We start from the raw sequence: 18,411 nt of genomic DNA on the forward strand, positions 1-18,411 counted from the left end.
GTCCACATCTAACTCAATTTTGGATGCTGTCTCAAGGTACAATTCTGTTGTATGTGAAATCAATATCTTCAATGTCCTATAAGGAGAACAAAACCCATGCTAGGTAGTTCAATTGAAGAAATCTAATATAGGGAAATAATGAGTTACAGAAGTGTTGGAAGAGCTAAAAATAAGTGCTTATGAGGCTACTCTGAAAGCAACGACTACAACAAGCTACTGACATCCATGAGGCCTGAGGACAGGGAAGGGATGTTATCAGTGCTGGAACCAGGGATACACTTAGGAGCTAGAACGTTGCAGAACCCAAAAGGAGCTGGTAGCATGGCAGGGGTTGCCTGGTGGGAGTTGGAACACAAAGGCTGGGGCTTCCAGGCAGGAGCTAGAACCACGAAGAGGCACAGCCACTGCTTGGTCTTCTCCCAAAGCAGAGAGGAAAGAAATACCCTGCATTCTACTCCTTCCAAATTCCCATCTCAGGCCATTGGCTGACCCTAACCAGAAGGAAACATGCAAGGGGGGTCTGGGAAGTGCAAGCCACTTGGGATTCAAAGCAGAAAAGGGCAGGGAACAGATCGAGAAAACAGGCAAATAACCTATACAAGAATGTGAAAAGGAAATACAAATAACCAATACACAGAGAAAAATATGTCCAACCTCATTAGCAATCAGGGTAATACAATTTTAAACCACTAAGAGATACCATTTTTACAATGCCAATGTTGATGAAGATGTTCAGCAGTGGGAATGCTTATGCACACCAATGGGAGTGTAAATCAGAAAGCTCATCGGCATTGTCCAATAATTGTAATGCTACACATACCCTGTGCTCCAGGAATTCCATTTCTAGGACCATATCCTCAGGAAACTCTAGCAATGCGCACCAAGAGACAGGTACAAAAACTTCACAGAAGCATTAAGAGCAGCAAGCTACCCAAATGGAAACTACCCAGCGGGAAACTACTCAAACATCCCCCCACAAGAGAATGCATAAAGTGTCCTTTATTTTTATAATGAAATGTTACATAAAAATGAATGAACTATAACTACACACACCAACACAGATGAATGTCACAGACAGAATTTAGAGCAAAAAGACAAGTGACAAAAGAAAACCCACCCTTGAAATGATTCATTTACATAAAATTCAAAAATATGTAAAATTATAGGTACTCTTTAAGGAATGAATCATATATGGGAAAACTGTAAAGAAAGAGTGATGAATAATTCAGAGGAGAGGTCACCGCTACGTGGGAGTAAGGTGAATATGATCACAAGAGGCCAACAAGCATAGCTATTCTTTTTTGGGGTATGATTCTTTTTATAATTAAAAAACATGACTTCAGAGGTTCTAAAAGCTCCTTTTCCCCTCCTCCCTAACTGTGATTGGGAATAAAATATCACTAACACTCTCACACACTCATTCAAGTTCTATAGTTAGATTTCCATCATAGTGTCTTCACTTGTGGCTATTAACCTGGTCTAGGTATCAGTCTTCTCTGTGTTGTCTTAGTTTCCACATATTTAAAATGAGGATTATAGGAGTACTTACTTTGTAGGATGATTCCTAAACAAGAGAGTACATGGGAAATGCTTAGCACATGGTCTGGCTTCCAGTGGGTGGCAGATGTTTGTAATTTGTTTACACTATTGTCTCAGCTTGTAGCATCCTCACTGCCTCTATCTACTGAATGCTTCTCATCCAAGGACATCCAGTTCAATGCCTGAAAACTGCTGCTCCCACCCAAGCCAATTTTCCCCTCTTCTAAATGTCTAGACCTTCCATTGCCTGCATCATTTATGAGGCATTACTATATATTTACTTATTCATTCATGCAGCAAATCATGTGCCAGGTATTAGGACACAGAAGTGAATGAAGCAGGCATAGTCACTGTCTTCATGGAGCCTACAGCCTGGTGAGGGAGATACACATTAAACAAATGAGCAAGCACAGAATGATCTACTCCAGCTGTGCTAAGTGCAATCAGGAAGAAGTGTGGGAAGCCTGGAGAACCTGTTACAGAGGAAGCTCACCTAGACTGTAGAGTCAAAAAAAAAAGTTCTTTGAGAAAGTAACGTCCAAGATGAGACCTGAAGGACACATTGCTTTTTATTGTCACCATTGACAATATTTACCGAGAATCTATAATCTAGGTGAAATAATCAGTGCACATGTCCCTGAAGAAAAAATCGTGGCGAGAGGTAATACATGTTAAATGCCGAGTGAAAGGAATGCACACTATTAGGTAGATATTTGGAAGAAGGTGAACCCCTTGATAAAAGTGTTTGCATAAAATGTCAGATCTAAACAGAAACTTCAAGAAAGGTGGGAACTAAGACAAGTAAAGGGAAAATGACATTCTGGATATGCATATGTGGGCAGAGATAAGAAAAGGCAAGACAGGTTCAGACAGGTAGATTGAACCAAAGAGTGACATATGAAGGGAGTAAAGAGAAAGGGTCAGATTAAGCCAGGCACCGTGGTTCACAACTGTAATTCCAGCACTTTTGGAGGCTGAGGTGGGCAGATCACCTGAGGTCAGGAGTTCGAGACCAGCCTGACCAACATGGAGAAACCCTGTCTCTACTAAAAATACAAAATTAGCCTGGCCGTGGCGGTGCATGCCCGTAATCCCAGCTACTCAGGAGGATGACGCAGGAGAATCGTTTGAACCCAGGAGGCGGAGGTTGCGGTGAGCTGAGATCGCGCCATTGCACTCCAGCCTGGGCAACAAGAGTGAAACTCCATCTCAAAGAAAGAGAAAGGGTCAGATTGTAGAGGTACTTGCTTTTTGTCTTGGAGTTTTCTTTTTGTATCATGGGCTTCTCTGGGATTCTCATGAAAGCCTTGTACCCTTCCTTCTCCTCCTCAAAAAATAGTGCATTTATAAACGTGCATAAAATTTCAGGGTTTCATAATTCCCCTTAAGTAGCATTTAGGAGCTCCTGCTATATGCAAATAGCACTGAAAGGATTTGAGTAGAAAAGTGGCATGTTCCAAACAGTATTTAGAAGGATTCACTTGCCAGAGAGGATAACTGTTGGCAGTGAAGTCAATTGAGAAATTATTGCAATATAATGCAAGTAGGAGCTCATACGGCCCTAGGCTAAGGTGGTGGCCCTAGGAATCCATCCATTGATTAAACTAACATTTATTGAGAGCTTACTTTGGGACAGGCCGTGTGCCCAGTGTTGAGGATGTGATAATGAATACGGCAAGACCACTGCCCTCAAGGAGCTCCAAGCTGGGCAGGATCAGAAAGAAAGGCAGGCAGCCACAGAGGCAGAGGGGATCAGGTCAGTGGCAGGTTCTCCTACTCAAAACTTCGCACCATCTGTTCCTTAGAATAAATTCAAGGCCCTTCACAAAACAGACACAACTCACCTTTCTGCTGTCATTTCCACTGGGGCCCCCACCACAACCACTTTGATCTCTCTCGCAGACACACCCCCTGCAAGGCAGCTACCCTGGACTCTGGACTGTCTTCTGACTCTGCTTGCATTTTCTGGCCTCTGCCCTGTCACTAGTTTTCTCCCACCAGCTGTGCCTGCTCAAATTCCTACCCATTCTTTAAGACGCAGCTAAGATGTTGCCTTCCTTCAACGTTTATCAGTTTCCCCATTCATTCTGCCCTGTGTCATTGAGTGTGCCTGTATTAGGGTTCTCTAGAGGGACAGGACTAATAGGATACGTGTACATATGAAAGGGAGTTTATTAAGGAGTATTGACTCATACGATCACAAGGTGAAGTCCCACAATAGGCTGTCTGCAAGCTGAGGAACAAAGAAGCCAGTCCGAGTCCCAAAACCTCAGAAGCAGGGAAGCCAACAGTGCAGCCTTCGGTCTGTGGCTGAGGGCCAGAGATCCCCTGACAAACCACTTTTATAGGTCTAAGAGTCCAAAAGCTAAAGAACCTGGAGTCCAATGTTTGAGGGTAGGAAGCATCTAGCACGGGAGAAAGGTGAAGGCCAGGAGACTCAGCCAGTCAAGTCCTTCCAACTTCTGCCTGCTTTTATTCTAGCCATGCTGGCAGCCGATTAGATGGTGCCCACCCAGATTGAGGGCCGGTCCGCCTCTCCCAGTCCACTGTTAATCTCCTTGGCAACACCCTCACAGACACACCCAGGAACAATACTTTGCATTCTTTCATATCAATCAAGCTGACAATATTATCCATCACAGTGCCTCAGTCTCCCCAGTATTCAGGGGAGGGCGGAGATGTTGTCTTTTTGTCCTCCTGTTCCATGGTGTGCCCAGATCCTGTGATGGCAGGTGCTCACTATATCTATGGAACTGAAAGGCCAGACCCTGGGGAGAGGACAGAGCCAAGGCAGGTTTGGGAGCCAACTGTGAAGCGTTGGCAGTGGGAGTCAGGAAGAGCAACCTAGGTCTTTGCATCCTCATACAACAAGGATGGAGGCCACCTCAAGTACAGATTATGTGCTCAGCAAAGATGGGATTTAAAAGTATAAAACATGCACATTTGAGCAACTTAGGTCATTAAGAATTTGGCCTCTTTATAATGATAGCAGTGTCCACAGGAAGACAGTGAGTGGGACATGAAATTTCTGGTTCTGCATGCGGACTTCTACATTTCTACCAGCTAATTATTATTATCATTAAATTATTAAGCAAAGAGCTTATTCGCAAAGATCAACTTGTTATAAAGCATAAGTCACCCTTGGAAGTGTCGTTTGGTCATTCTAGTAATTCTTGCTTTTAATTCTTTAACAACTGTGGGTAGAACTGCAGTGTACCATTATTCCACCTTTGTTTGCACTATCAAAATACCCAAGACGTTGCCAAGGACGACTGAATTCTTAAGCTTGGCCGCAGCCACCCACAGGGCAGGTGCTCACTTCCTCCTCCGGGGTAGAAGAGATCGTGGGTCCCTTTCCAGTCCAGGCTGGTATGGAGAAGTCGTCCCTGACCACAGTGCGCTAGGCAGAGGCCAAGGTTCTAAACTGACAGAACCCACCCACCAGGGCGGTGCCAAGTCCCAGTAAGGGCCGCATCTCCCCAGCTTGGCTGATGAAGAGGCGGGGACCGAACCCTCCAGTGCAGGAGCCTGTGCGGTGCCTGGCTCTCCCACCGACCCGCACGTATCTCTTCCTCGCGGGTCCTACCCCACGCAGGTATCTAGCGCCCCGCCCTGTTCATTTCCCACACCCGGCCCGCTCCGCCCCGGGGCCGAGGAGACGCACGTCTGATTGGCCGAGGGCGGCGGGGGCGGGTACGGGGCGCCCCCAGAGGCCTAGACACAGGTGCGGGCGGGGCAGGCCGCGCTCAGCAGGAGGGGCGGGAGCCGCGTGCGCCCGAGGACCCGGCCGGAAGGCTTGCGCCAGCTCAGGATGAGGACAGGCTGGGCGACCCCTCGCCGCCCGGCGGGGCTCCTCATGCTGCTCTTCTGGTTCTTGGATCTCGCAGAGCCCTCTGGCCGCGCAGGTAACCGCGGGCGCGTCCGCCCCGCAGTCCGCTGGGTGCCTCGACGCCGCAGCTCTGCTGCCTTCCAGCCTGGGGCAGAGCTGCGCCCCTGGGGCAGGTCACGGCTGCTTTGCTGTTGGCGGGGGGGGGCTCTGGAGCCGAACGATTGAGTCGCAGGGGTGGTCTGACAGAGGAGGCGCCCCAGTGCCCTCGGGGGCCCGGAGGAGGGCGCGGTGGATGTGGGAGGACAGGGCCCTTCTGGTGCAGAGGGGACGCGGTGCACCGTAGAGCAGGCGCATGGAGGCTTTTTTGGCCGGATGCCCTGCTCCGTCGCCTCTCTTATAAAATGTTGCTGGAGTATGGGGCTCCCCATCTGCCCTCTGCGTCCTGTCCCTCTCGTTCTCGCTTTTCCTTCGCCCCTTGGTCACCTCACCCACAGCGCCAAGGATTCCCAACGATTCCCGGATTTCACTGCGCCTACGGTGAGCATCAGGAAGGAAGTCAGGTTAAATAAACCATCTCCTCCGAAAGTGACCAAGACCAGGAGTCAGCTATGATGCCCTCACCCACCGCCTAGAGCAGCAAACCTTTCTTCTCTTTGGTTTATCAGCTCCAAATGACCCCGCTCCCCCAAGGCTGACAGCCTCACGCTGAAGGGCAGGTCGCCCGCTTGGGGACCTGCTGCCTCTCACTGCGGAAGCAGGACCAGAAACAGACAGCCTTCACTGATGTTCGGGGTAGTGCCAGCCCCACCCCACCACACACCCCTTGGCGGCAACCGGTTGCTTTTACTTTCTCTTTTTGCCTGGGCGAGAGGTGTGCAGAGGACTTTGTTTCTTGGTCGGACTGCATCATGGGCACTCAATTGGGCCACCCTCCACCGGCCACTTCTGCTATCGTGCCTGTATGAGGAAGGAAAAGACTGTCCAGGCAGTTTGAAAAACATTAAATTGTGGGTGGCTCTTATTTTCTTTGCAGCTAAGCTAAGTTACCATCTGGTTTAGACTTCCTTCGGAGAGCGATGGGAAGAGATTTCTCAGAGTGTGAATGGCATCATCCTATCTACAGCAATGACTTGGAAATGAACCCTGCTCTGAGTCACACTTCTCTACTCTCCTTTGACCCTGTGTGCTAGGAACTACCAAAAGAATCCTTTAAAATAAGATCCTTTATTGCCTTGATAATTTATTCTGCCTGCCCCACAATCCAAGGTGGAAAAGTTCACTGCAGCAACTAACTACAGTGAAAATGCACTCACTTTTCAATCACTAACCTCTTGGTTTCCATTGACATATGCTTCAGTCCTGTTTTTATCTCCTTCACAAATTTCAAGATTTCCTTAATTCTTGCAGTCTCTGCAATCACTGCCCTTTATCACTGACCCAAAGCGAAAAGCACCATGTTTAACTCTGTTCCCCCTGTGCTATGTCCCACAGGTTTTGTTATCCTGTATCCTTCCTTACTCCTAGCAGCTACTCTGATCGATTTTTTCTCACCCTCAGAGCAGTCTTGTGGCCTTGTTTGGGGAAGCACTGGAATTTTGAACCCCCAGCCATTTGGGTCAATTTTTTGGCAAGAGCGTCCGCTTCATGATGCTGGTGATGGCATGCACCTCGTCACATGTGCACAGCTAGGCTTGTGCAGGTGGCCTCTATTACCCAAACACTGAAGGAGCACCTCTGTGTCCTTGGGGAGATGCCAGGTGCTTAGTTGACATTTTTGCCTGCTTGGAGAGCTAACAGCTTGAAGTAAACCAATCCATCAGGGACTCCTGAGGTTTCCACCAGCCAACACCACCCAGTCGTGCGTGAAGACTTTCTGACTCCCTGGACATTGCCATGGACTCAACTGTCACTTCAGGACCTGTTTTTGAACTAACAAACCTAGACTTCTGATTCTCTATTGTTGCACCTACCTGTCCATTTTGAACACATGGTAGAGACTCTACAAAATGCTTAATATGTGATCTATGGATGGTTCCCCTGAAATTATAAATGCTGCCGTCTTCATCCTTCTTGTTTTCCCAAGCTATTTCCCTATCCATTTGTCTGTGGTTATAAATGTCAATATCCAGCTTCTCTTTGGAATGTGTGAAGCTCTTTGGTCTAGGGACCAAAGGCAGGAATTATTTAGTGATCAGACAATAAGAAAACACTGAGAGAGATGATTTGCCTTTGATGAATGTAAAAATACTAAAAATTTATTTTCAATTTATGGTAATACTACTTAGCCATTTTCTCTCAAACACCACTGGAGAATTTATATAAAATGAAGCATATACAAAATGCATCTAGGGGGTAATGAGGCTTCTTTTCAACAACTTCTGCCTTTTAGATTTGCCCCAATATTATATTTGGAGGTAAATATTAAAACTCCATTGAGGACTGGTATAAAGTTGTAAAGTGAACAAAACCCAATAGAAAGCTATCGATAAAGAATCTATTTTATAAAATAAGTTTTAGAAAATAAAATCTACTCTGTAATTACCTTTTCAAAGTATAATATATTTCTAAAATAGCTTATATGCCTTTCTATACCAAATTTTCTAAATAAGGGATTATGTTCACTCTTTCTCAGTCCTTCTTCCAGCTCTTCAACCTGCTATCCTGATAAGGGTCGTAAGACTGAGGCAGTTTCAACAGATCCTGCTAAGGGTAAAGAAAGACACAGGGAAGCATCATGAAAGGATAGGACTCTCCCTATCTAATGTATGCTTATACACACCTTATTTATGGAGGCTAATAAATTTCCTTCAAGTATATCAATAATTAAGATCTGTACTAAGTGACCACTGTAAGTGTCACATTGAAATTGCATACTTGGTTCAAACAAGGGATTAGTCTGAGAGAAAACATCTATATTCAGAGATGTAGCAGTTTGTTAGGAAGTTTGGCAGCTCCACTTGAACATGGCTACTCCACACCTCTCCTGTAGTGTTTGTGTTTCAATCTAGGACTCCTAACTGCTGCTTTTTCCACTGTATAAAGAAATGTAGCTAATCCATTGGATTCTACAAAAACTTTGAAAAATCCAGAACTGCAAACTGCAAAGGAAGGCAAAGCTGCTGCTTCCCCAGTTCACCTGTTTGGGATCGAGCACACAAAGCAGAATGCCCGGGAAAGACAGCAGCAAGACTACAGGGCAGGAGAGGGGATGTTTCCAACAAGGGTGATGGGCACGTCTCCTACAGGAGCAGACTTCTTTTTTCTTCTGTAATTTTTGAGACTTTGGAATGCAAGATTTATTTTGGAGAGGCAAGAGAGAATAGTTTGGAAAAGATGTAGATCAGAGATCTGAGTAGCTATTGAATTGTGGGAGAAGGCCATGAGAGAAAGTGTAAGTAGTAATCTTACAGTACATTTTCCTTTTTTGTTGACTGTCCTCCCAGCACGTGTCCATCAAGTAGAAAATGTCAGAGGAATGTCAGAGAAGAAAATGTGAGGCATGTGGCTGGGCACGGTAGCTCATGCCTATAATACCAGCACTTTGGGAGGCCAAAGTGGGTAGGTCACCTGAGGTCAGGAGTTCGAGACCAGCTTGGCCAACATGGTGAAACCCCATCTCTACTAAAAATACAAAAATTACCCAGGTGTGGTGGCAGGAACCTGTAATCTCAGCTACTCGGGAGGCTGGGGCACGAGAATCACTTGAACCTGGGGGGCGGAGGTTGCAGTGACCTGAGATTGTGCCACTGCACTCCAGCCTGGGCAACAGAGCAAGACTCCACCTCAAAAAAAAAAAAAAGTGTGAAGGATGAAAGCTGCTATGGCAAACATCCTTAGCTGCAATCCTGTGGAATACTTTTAAAATTCAGATTTAAAATAACTTTAAAGGATTGTTGTTGCTGTTCTTGTTTCTCTTGTTGTTGCTTCTGTTATTTAAAACGAAACAAAAAAAAGTCCTTCCAAAGTTCAAGCTGCAGTCAGACTTAATTTTGTAGTTATTATTTACATGGTAAAATTCCCCTCAAGTCACCAGTCCCTGGTATGGGAATTTTTAACTCTGAAAGCCTTTGAATTATTACTAGGAAAAGCATCTGGTGTTAGTGAAACCAGTGACTGTGAAGCTGGTATCAAACTGAAAGTGCCTTTTGGGAACCAAAATTTTACAGGTCTTTCTGCTGAACTCTGGTTCATTGACAGTGATTGCTTAAACTTGTCTAAAATATTTCAGCTTTACTCTTATCGACATGATGATTTGTGCTATAATTGTTTAAAATTTTCATTTGTAAAAGAACTAACCAAATTATCCGATTATAGTTTGTTGTAACAGATGTGAATCTTATTCCACAAACTCAGGTGTGCAAGAAACAATGCATTACTTTATTTTCAGAAAACCAAACTAAATTTGATGCTGAGCTCCCATTCCACCAGGTTGCCAGAACTTCAATCATTGTCCTTACTGGGGTCTTTCCCAGCTCATGCAAAGTGCCAGGGGAACATTCAGGGAGGATTCTTCTTTAGTCCTGGGATCCCGCTGGTTACCTCTGGGTTTCCCATTGTCCAAACCCACAGGATCTTGAATCTGGTGGCTCAAGACTCATCAGCCATCACTCTGGTAGTTCCTGGAGTTTGGGGTTCAGCCTTCTTAGGTGATCCACACAGTCAGTCCCCCCCAGGCTTTCCCCAGATCCTGTCGCCTTCCTGAGGGTGCCACAATGGAGCTGGCCACAGGTTCCCCTACCCTCAGAACCCAGACCTCTATTTCTTCTTGTTTCTGTACCCCACTGTTCTGCTGCTCCCTCAGAAATTTCCCCATTTCCTCTGAGATACCTCAATGAATTTAGGCCTCCAAAAAATATCTAGGGGGAAGTGGTCTTTAAGACAATTGTCCTTAAATTTTCCTTTTTAGTGGCCACACTAACTTGCCCTAAGGCAGACGAGCACAGAGGCCTCACTAGTACTTGGATCTGAAGAAAGGAACATATATATAATGAACATGCTGTGCTAAGCATCGACTTTTCATGTAATAATTTACCCTGCCATAGTAGCTAACATGTAAGCAAGGCAGAATTATGGTCCCAACTAGACTTTTCATTGAGATGAAAACTAAAGAGCTTCTTTTATCTTATTAAATGAGAAGGGAAAAATCTTTCATGAAATAGCAACAACAAATATACATGCTACTCTACATGCTTTACATGGATTAGCTCCTTTCATGCTCACACCCATCATATGAAAACTGGAGCACAGAGGTTAAATGATTTGCCCTGATCCTATGGTTAATAAGTAGCAGGAGCAAAATATGGACCCAGGCGGACTGGCTCCAGAGTCCATGCTCTGACCCTACACACTGCACTGCCTCTCTGCTTACCACTGTCCCACCTTGTGTAGTCCCCTGCAGCTTAAAAAGAGTGGGAACAGTCTGAGGATGGGAACAGTCCAGTAGTGCTCAGACTCTCCTCAGCAGGCAGGGAGCAAGGCACTTCAACCACATAATCTACAATCTGTCTGTCCATTTGACTCAGCTAATGACCCCTTCACCATCGTCCATGGAAATACGGGCAAGTGCATCAAGCCAGTGTATGGCTGGATAGTAGCAGACGACTGTGATGAAACTGAGGACAAGTTATGGAAGTGGGTGTCCCAGCATCGGCTCTTTCATTTGCACTCCCAAAAGTGCCTTGGCCTAGATATTACCAAATCGGTAAATGAGGTGAGAATGTTCAGCTGTGACTCCAGTGCCATGATGTGGTGGAAATGTGAGCACCACTCTCTGTACGGAGCTGCCCGGTACCGGCTGGCTCTGAAGAATGGACATGGCACAGCAATCTCAAATGCATCTGATGTCTGGAAGAAAGGAGGCTCAGAGGAAAGCCTTTGTGACCAGCCTTATCATGGTGAGTACTAGAGAGGGACTTTGACCAATTTGCTGCTGTGCTTGTCACATGTGGCATTGAACATGCACAATTTAGTAAAAATAGAGTCGTACATTAGTAAGGGCAGTGAGTAAGCTCTTCAGTTCCAGGCACTGTGCAGTTACTTTGAGCGACATTCTTACGAGTCCATGGTATTTGCCGCTACTTTGCAGGTAAGGCTAAGAGAGTTTAAGTGCCTTGTCTGAGGTCACACAGCCATGTTGTGATAAACCTGGGATTTCATCAGATAGATATGTACTTCTTATGATGGTCTTCTAAACCCTAGAGGAAAGGAAACATTAGATTAACAGGAAATCTTTTTACAGTCTAAAAGTCAAATGATCTAATAATGTTGATCTTATTCTAAGTTCTAAAAGAAGAAGAAAGGCCAGGTGTAGTGGTGCATGGTTGCAGTCCCAGCTTCTCGAGAGACTGAGGCAGCAGGGTCACTTGAGCACACAGGAGTTCAAGGCTGTAGTGTGTAATGATCACGCCTGTGAATAGCCGCTACACTTCAGCCTGGGCAACATAGTGAGCCCCCCATCCTTAAAAAAGAAAAGAAGGAGAAGGAGGAAGAATGCATTTTTTCTTGCCTACGGATTTCGAATAAAATGGGAAAATTTTGAGTGGATTTTCTTATTTATTTTCATTTTTGCATGGCAACCAAATTTTGATGTTTATATTTATGATTCAGCATTTTAAGAGTGGAGTTTTTCCAGTTACTTCCAAAAATAAGTATATTAATATTGCCTTGGGGGGAGCTCATCATGGACTTAGCTCTGAGTCTAGGGACTGGATTGCAACTAATTTCTAAGTTAAAGAATGAGTAGATTTATTTTTTTAACCACTAAATGTAATTAGCTATCTCCCAAGCAAATATTTTTCATTATGTTGCTCTAAATTACACCAAATGTCGATATGCATACAATTATGTCCTCTAAGTCCTATTATTTCCCCTTGCCTTTCTTTACAAATTTCCCTAGCTTTACAGTGGCTTTCTTCTTCTCTTAAAGATCATTTAAGCTAAATTTGGCCTCAAAGTCAGGATAGCAACTTCGCTCCCATACTTTCCATTATCCATCTGCACAAGTTTTTCTTTCTAGTCTTTCTATTTCCTAGTGAGGATTATTCTGAGAATGTCAAGTTCTGTTGTGGAGAAATATTACAGAATTAGAGATGGGGTTTTCCTTTTCATCAATCCCTGACCTTTGAATAGTTGACAGTCTGTTTCTGCAAGCCAGTTTCCTCCTAAAAGTAAAGCAGTTGCTTTCTGGATACAACTTAATGGCAAATTTAAATTCTGTGCCACAAAAGCCCTTCTCCAATTTGCCAACTAAGAGGAAACACAGAGCCAAACGAAATACCTTTTAATTGGATTTAACTTGTTTCATTGTATTTGTCCAGGGATCAGAAAGGATAATTTTCTTGGCAGGGTTCTTTTAGTCTCCTAATCTAATTCTTTTGAGGGGCATAGTTGTAATCTTAAACTCCCTCAGTCCCCAGAGTGTCTTCATTTCAATATAACTGTTTTTCCTTTTTATCCTGTGTTTTATTTATGCATTTCTAATGTTCTTCTGAGACAGGGACTGTGGATTTCACCCAGCTGCCAAAGACATCAGTAGCACAAAAAAGGTTAGGGACCTACCCAGGGGACCACCCAGAGAGAGCTAAGCAATGCCACCAGCATAGCGCAAAGGCATGAAATGTTTCTTGACCTTTTCAAATATAATATTTGAAACACTAAAGCTTTTTTTTTAAGCATATATAGTTGTGACTAGTCAAGGCATACCTCAAGTTTTAATCTGCACAGAAGCCAGGGCCAAACCTGCCACCTCTTCTCTGTTTCTGTTTGGGTGACTGGTACCATCTAAGTTCTACATGTCAGAAATCAGCAAGTCACCCTAGAGGTTTCAGGCTTGCCTCTTCCACCACTCCAATATAATCAAATATGAAGTCCTGGCAATTCTACCCTTTTCAATTTATGTATATCCCTTCTTGTTCTTAGGTTAGGGACTGCTGTCTTAAGTTAGGGACTTTCTCTAGGACTCCTCTCTCAGACTCTTGATACTGATTGTTGTCCCCACCTTCTTATCTAGCAGTATATAAACAAAACATAGAAGACACCCGAGTCCCAACAAAGTGAAATCCAAGGTTACCTAGCTTGTTACAGCAAAGCTAGGGCTCAAAACCAGTATTCCATTCCCCAAACATAGCTTCTTTCTCTCCCCCTTGGCTTTAGCAGTATAAACAAAGTTTTCACCTGTGATACAAGAACATTAATTTATCACTGTGCCTTGGGTTGCCTTTCACCCCAACTCCTATCCTGTGTGAGTCATGTTCATCTCAGAGAAAACTGAAGTTGCATAAATTTTATGAGTGAACTGCTTTTGACTAGCACCCAGGTGTACATTAATATCATTAAGGTACCTTGATCTCACTAACACTTTTCAAATTTTGAATGTTTGGTGAATCATGCAGAGGAAATGGACTTTTTGTGGCAGGGTGGCTGCAGAACTATCAGAATTCTGGGCAACTCTTAGAAGCCTGCCAACAACCTCTTTATCCACTGAAACTATTTTGTCTCATGTTACTGATGACATTAATTTGCTAGTTTTCTGCATAATCACCTCATCTCACAAATTTGTAACTATTGCATAATAAAGCTGTTGTTTTAAGGATGCTATCACCATAAATTTGCACATTCAGAGAAGATTCTTCCCAGGAAAGCCTGTCTTGCTAAGGAAGCCCATGGTGTGTAAGAGGCCAGCATCAGAAAAGAATGTGTGGGAACAAAACGCTTAGTGAATAGTTAGCGTAATTTAACTGCTTCTGGTGTGGTGGTTGTTTGCTTATCATTCTTCAAAGCATATATTGTGACTTAGAGAGCTTATTAATTGAAGCCCAGTTTTGAGCTATGAAATTTAACTTGAAACTTGAGAAGGCACCCACTGATGTCACAAGTTATCCTTATAGGTCAAGACTCTAATCAGAGAGAGCCCATTCTCATCCCTGTCACTTGCAGCTGAGTGCCTGAATGTCTCACTTGACTACTCTGCAAAAATGGGGATTTCCCAGACAAGTATAATACTTCCACTATGGAAGTATAAAGTATAAAGAACAAATGACAGAAATGTATACCAAGGCACTTTGTATTCCAAAAATCAAAGGTTTTAGAAAAGAAAACTGATGGTTCTACAAGGAACAGTCTTTGTGTTCAGGGACTGTCCTCTTAGGTTTGTAATATGGGAAGAGAAATTGGTCATGAGCTATTGGGGGGTTTTTGATGCGGTTAAACTGAAACATAGGTAATAAGCAGAATCCTTATAAAATATAAGGTCAACATACTCTTTAACAGAAGTACCCTTTTGAAAACTGTTTATATGACATAGGAAGACAAAACCAGTGATCTTTAAAAGACTATTTGCCAAGAAAAGCATCCAGATTATTATTACCTTTTGCTATAGTTCTGCTTAATACATTCTGAGCTGTTAAATGGCCTCACACTTTAGTTAGACGGACACTTGAGGAGAAGAAAGTAGGATCAAATACTGTCTTAAGCACACTTTTAAGCAAATCTGTGAGACATTTTGAGGAACCCTAATTGCCTGGTAAACAGTGATAAGATCTGATTACTATGATTTACCTAATGGCCATTATTTGATCTGTTAATGACCGAGGTTTTTAGCAAATTGAGTACCGAGGTTTTGGCAAATTGTGACAGAAAGAGATACAGGGATAGCTGTTCTATAAAAACACCTTTCCAAGAGAATTAGTATTGATATAAGTATCAAACACTCCTTCCAGCATTTCCAGGCATATTTGAGGTTGGAATCACTTTTCAGTTCCTCCCCATGTACCAGGGAAAATGATTAAAATAAAAGCTATGTCTACTACCTCACTGGCCCCCAGCCGGTCACATGACTGCCCCATTGACGCTGCTGCTTCTTTCACACCCCAAATTACCATGCCCTGTACCTTCCCAAGAATCTATTCAGAAATTCAGCAGCTCTTCCTTTTACTTCCTCAAAAACCACAGTCTCAATTCTACCTCCAGTCTCTGAACAATGGGACTATTTGTCCATCTTTCTAATTCTGCAGGTGGTTCCAAAGTCCACAGCCACCCTCAGTGGTTCCAAGGTATTTTTCTGGCTCCAACACTTTCTAAAGAAAAGAAAGTAGAGGTAAATGTAACCTCAGCCAGGGTACCCTTTCTGGTGAAGTGCTCTGCGGCCCACAGCAGTTAGTAGACCCTCACCTGATCAAGCCAGGCTCTTTCAGCTCCTCATCACACCACAGTAAGTGAAGCTTCACACGGTTGATCACTGAACGCTATCCCCAATTTGCAAAAGCAGAAACAGAGGCTACCAGAGGTTGGATAGCTAGCCCACAGGCAAACAGTGGGTTAACAGGGAGCCAGCATTCATGTCCAGACCTGACAGCACCCTTGCTCTGAATTCCTACACTCGGATATTGTATTCTAAACAACGTTTCTTTTAAAAACAGTTTTAGAAATTAGCCAACTGAAGCTGACTACCCAGTTTTTAACTCCCTTTTCCCCAACTTCCACTCCAACCCAGAGATCTATACCAGAGATGGGAACTCCTACGGGAGACCTTGTGAATTTCCGTTCTTAATTGATGGGACCTGGCATCATGATTGCATCCTTGATGAAGATCATAGTGGGCCATGGTGTGCCACCACCTTAAATTATGAATATGACCGAAAGTGGGGCATCTGCTTAAAGCCTGGTATGTATGGGCTGGTAAACTTTACGTGGAAAGGCAGTACATTTATATGAGGCAATAGGGAGAAGGAAGAGTTCAAAGTGACTCAAAAGTGACTGCAAAAATATTATCCCGGATAAGAAGTGTATGTTTGGAGGAGAAGAGAGAGGTAATGTGTAGCCATGAATTTGCCTTCAGAAGCAGGCCCGGGAGTGAACCAAGGTGGATGGTGTCATGGAGGAGGAGGAGGAAGTGTTCCACAGCACGGACACCCCAGGGAGAGGAAGTGTGGAAAAGGCATGCACAATTAGGAAACTGCTGCTGACCTTTAGTAGTTTCAGAAGACTAGAGGGGGTAGAAGCTGGGTTGTAGTGGAATGAAGCATGAACAGAAGGAAGTAAGCCTCGTAAGTTTCACAGAGCAGAAGAGACAGTTGGCAAAGGACAAAATTGCAACAAATTTATGTAGTTACAATCTCATTTGGCTTTATTGCAATTCTAGAATCAGGCAACACCTCATTTCATAAAATAGACTACTGTAAGTGTTCCAGTTCGTTGAACAGAGGGGATTGGCTTTGTAGACAGAAAAAGGGCTGAAGAAAGCAAAAACAAAAACCAAAGAGTGGATTGGTCATTTCAAAGTAACTTGTAAGAGCAATAGAGAAATAATTGATTGGTTAACATCAGGTGACTTCAGGTTAAGCATTAAAACAGAGGGAACTTCATTATCAGGCCAATTAAAGATTGAAACTGGCCTGTTGGGGAAATTAGGCAGTTGTCTCTCTCCTGATTTCTCAAAAGACCAGATGACAACTCTGTTTCAGTTTGGTGACGTGGAACTTTGGCATGGGTGACTCCATTTTGATTTTTGAGTCCTAGATCAGGAGCTTAGTCCAAAACAGTGGCCTCCTATAATTTTTATTTAAAAACGCAAAGGGTAGTTTAAGAAAGAGATCAGTTGAAAAACACTTTTAGGATGGTGAAGTCTTAAGTATGTTTATGGCCTGAAGCAAAGAGCGGGAAAGAGAAGAGCTAGATCTTCCTGGGGCTCTCAAAATTGGTGACACTGTTCCTTCCACCATTCCTGTGTGTTTGTCAGAGTGCTTTTTCTCGTTACTTTTTACCAGAAACAAACTGTTCAGGATTTGCTAAAGAATTTGCTGTTCTTTAGAAAGACAGAGAGAGACCAAAGTAGCAATTACATCATTATCTGGCACATAACTGAGACAGTTTCTCACCAATTAGGTGAGAGTTACAGGGGATCACGGTACCTGACATGTGATAGGTACTCACAAAATATTACTTAATGGACAATAGGTTGAAATAATCTATAGCAAAGAGAAAGGAAAGAGCTCCAGACCTAAGTAATAATAGTTAATACTTAACAGGGCTCTGCCAGGTGTCAGATACTGTTTCAGGCTCTCAATATACATTAACTCATTCAATCCTCACAGCAACCCTGAAAGGTACCATACTTTATCCCCATTTTACAGATGATCACAGTGAGGCACAAGGGAGATATGTAACTTGCCTAAGATCACACAGCTAATAAATATCAGAACTAGAATTCAAACCCAGGAAATCTGGCTATGAAGTCCTTGTCCCAAACAGCTACACTAGCCTGACTCATTGAGTAGCTAGCCAGGTGGTATTAGTAATGCTGATCCCTCCTTCGGGAATCTGAGCTTCAGAATGCAGAGTTCTAAGCAACTTGAAGAGATTATACTGGGTTAAGACTTAAGATTTCAGGGTGCAACAGAATCACATGGAGAGTTTGTTAGAACACAGATATCTAGGGCCCAGAGATTCTGATTTAGTAGATTTTTGGTGGCACCCCCAAATTTGGCAAGTTTCAGGTAGTGCTGATAATCCTGGTCTGGGGACCACACTTTGAGGATCATGTATCTAATTAGAGGCCCAGGCTTCTCAACACCTGTAACCTACCTACTAAAATAGAAAAAGCCAGTATTTTCTTCAGCTGTAGTTGATAATAAGCAGAGTTTGGTCAGCCAGGTATCAACTTAACTCTCTTTATCATTTGGATCAGAAATTTAGATGTGAAAGATTGCTTAGAGGTAATCCAATGTAAACCCCTGTTTCTCAGGTGAGAGGCAGCAGGCCCAGATCAATGAAATGACCTGTCAGGGTCAGACCACATTTTTGTGGAAACTGGTGAAGGATTCTTTATCCTCCTTCCCCACTGTACATATTTACCCCCACTATACCTTGCTGCCTTGACAGGGATGTGTCTTGGTGCCTTTAGCCTCCTGTGGGTGTTGTGTGTGTGCTGGGGCTTTGGGGGTGTGACACATACAGTGGTGTTAATGCATGCATATGCTTCCTAGAGTTACTTTTTATGGAAGAAGCAAGATTGTAAGTTTCTCAAACCTGAGGGCTGCTAAATCATG

General features: G+C 43.7%; 1 protein-coding gene across 2 annotated transcripts in view; it reads left to right on the top strand.

The window, feature by feature from the left end:
- Window positions 1-5,276: 5,276 nt before the first annotated feature.
- Window positions 5,277-18,411, top strand: part of LY75 (lymphocyte antigen 75) — a 101,909-nt gene continuing 88,774 nt past the window's right edge. The window contains exons 1-3 of one of the 2 annotated variants that reach the window (XM_032755595.2): window positions 5,277-5,444; window positions 10,891-11,262; window positions 15,858-16,028. In XM_032755595.2, coding sequence (XP_032611486.1) covers window positions 5,351-5,444; window positions 10,891-11,262; window positions 15,858-16,028 — 637 coding nt within the window. In that variant the 5' untranslated portion in view covers window positions 5,277-5,350. The remainder of the gene's footprint in view (window positions 5,445-10,890; window positions 11,263-15,857; window positions 16,029-18,411) is intronic. The other variant, XM_058441718.1, reaches the window with a different exon arrangement.

The sequence above is a fragment of the Hylobates moloch genome, unplaced genomic scaffold (assembly GCF_009828535.3).
Source record: "Hylobates moloch isolate HMO894 unplaced genomic scaffold, HMol_V3 SCAFFOLD_1, whole genome shotgun sequence".
Taxonomy (NCBI): domain Eukaryota; kingdom Metazoa; phylum Chordata; class Mammalia; order Primates; family Hylobatidae; genus Hylobates; species Hylobates moloch.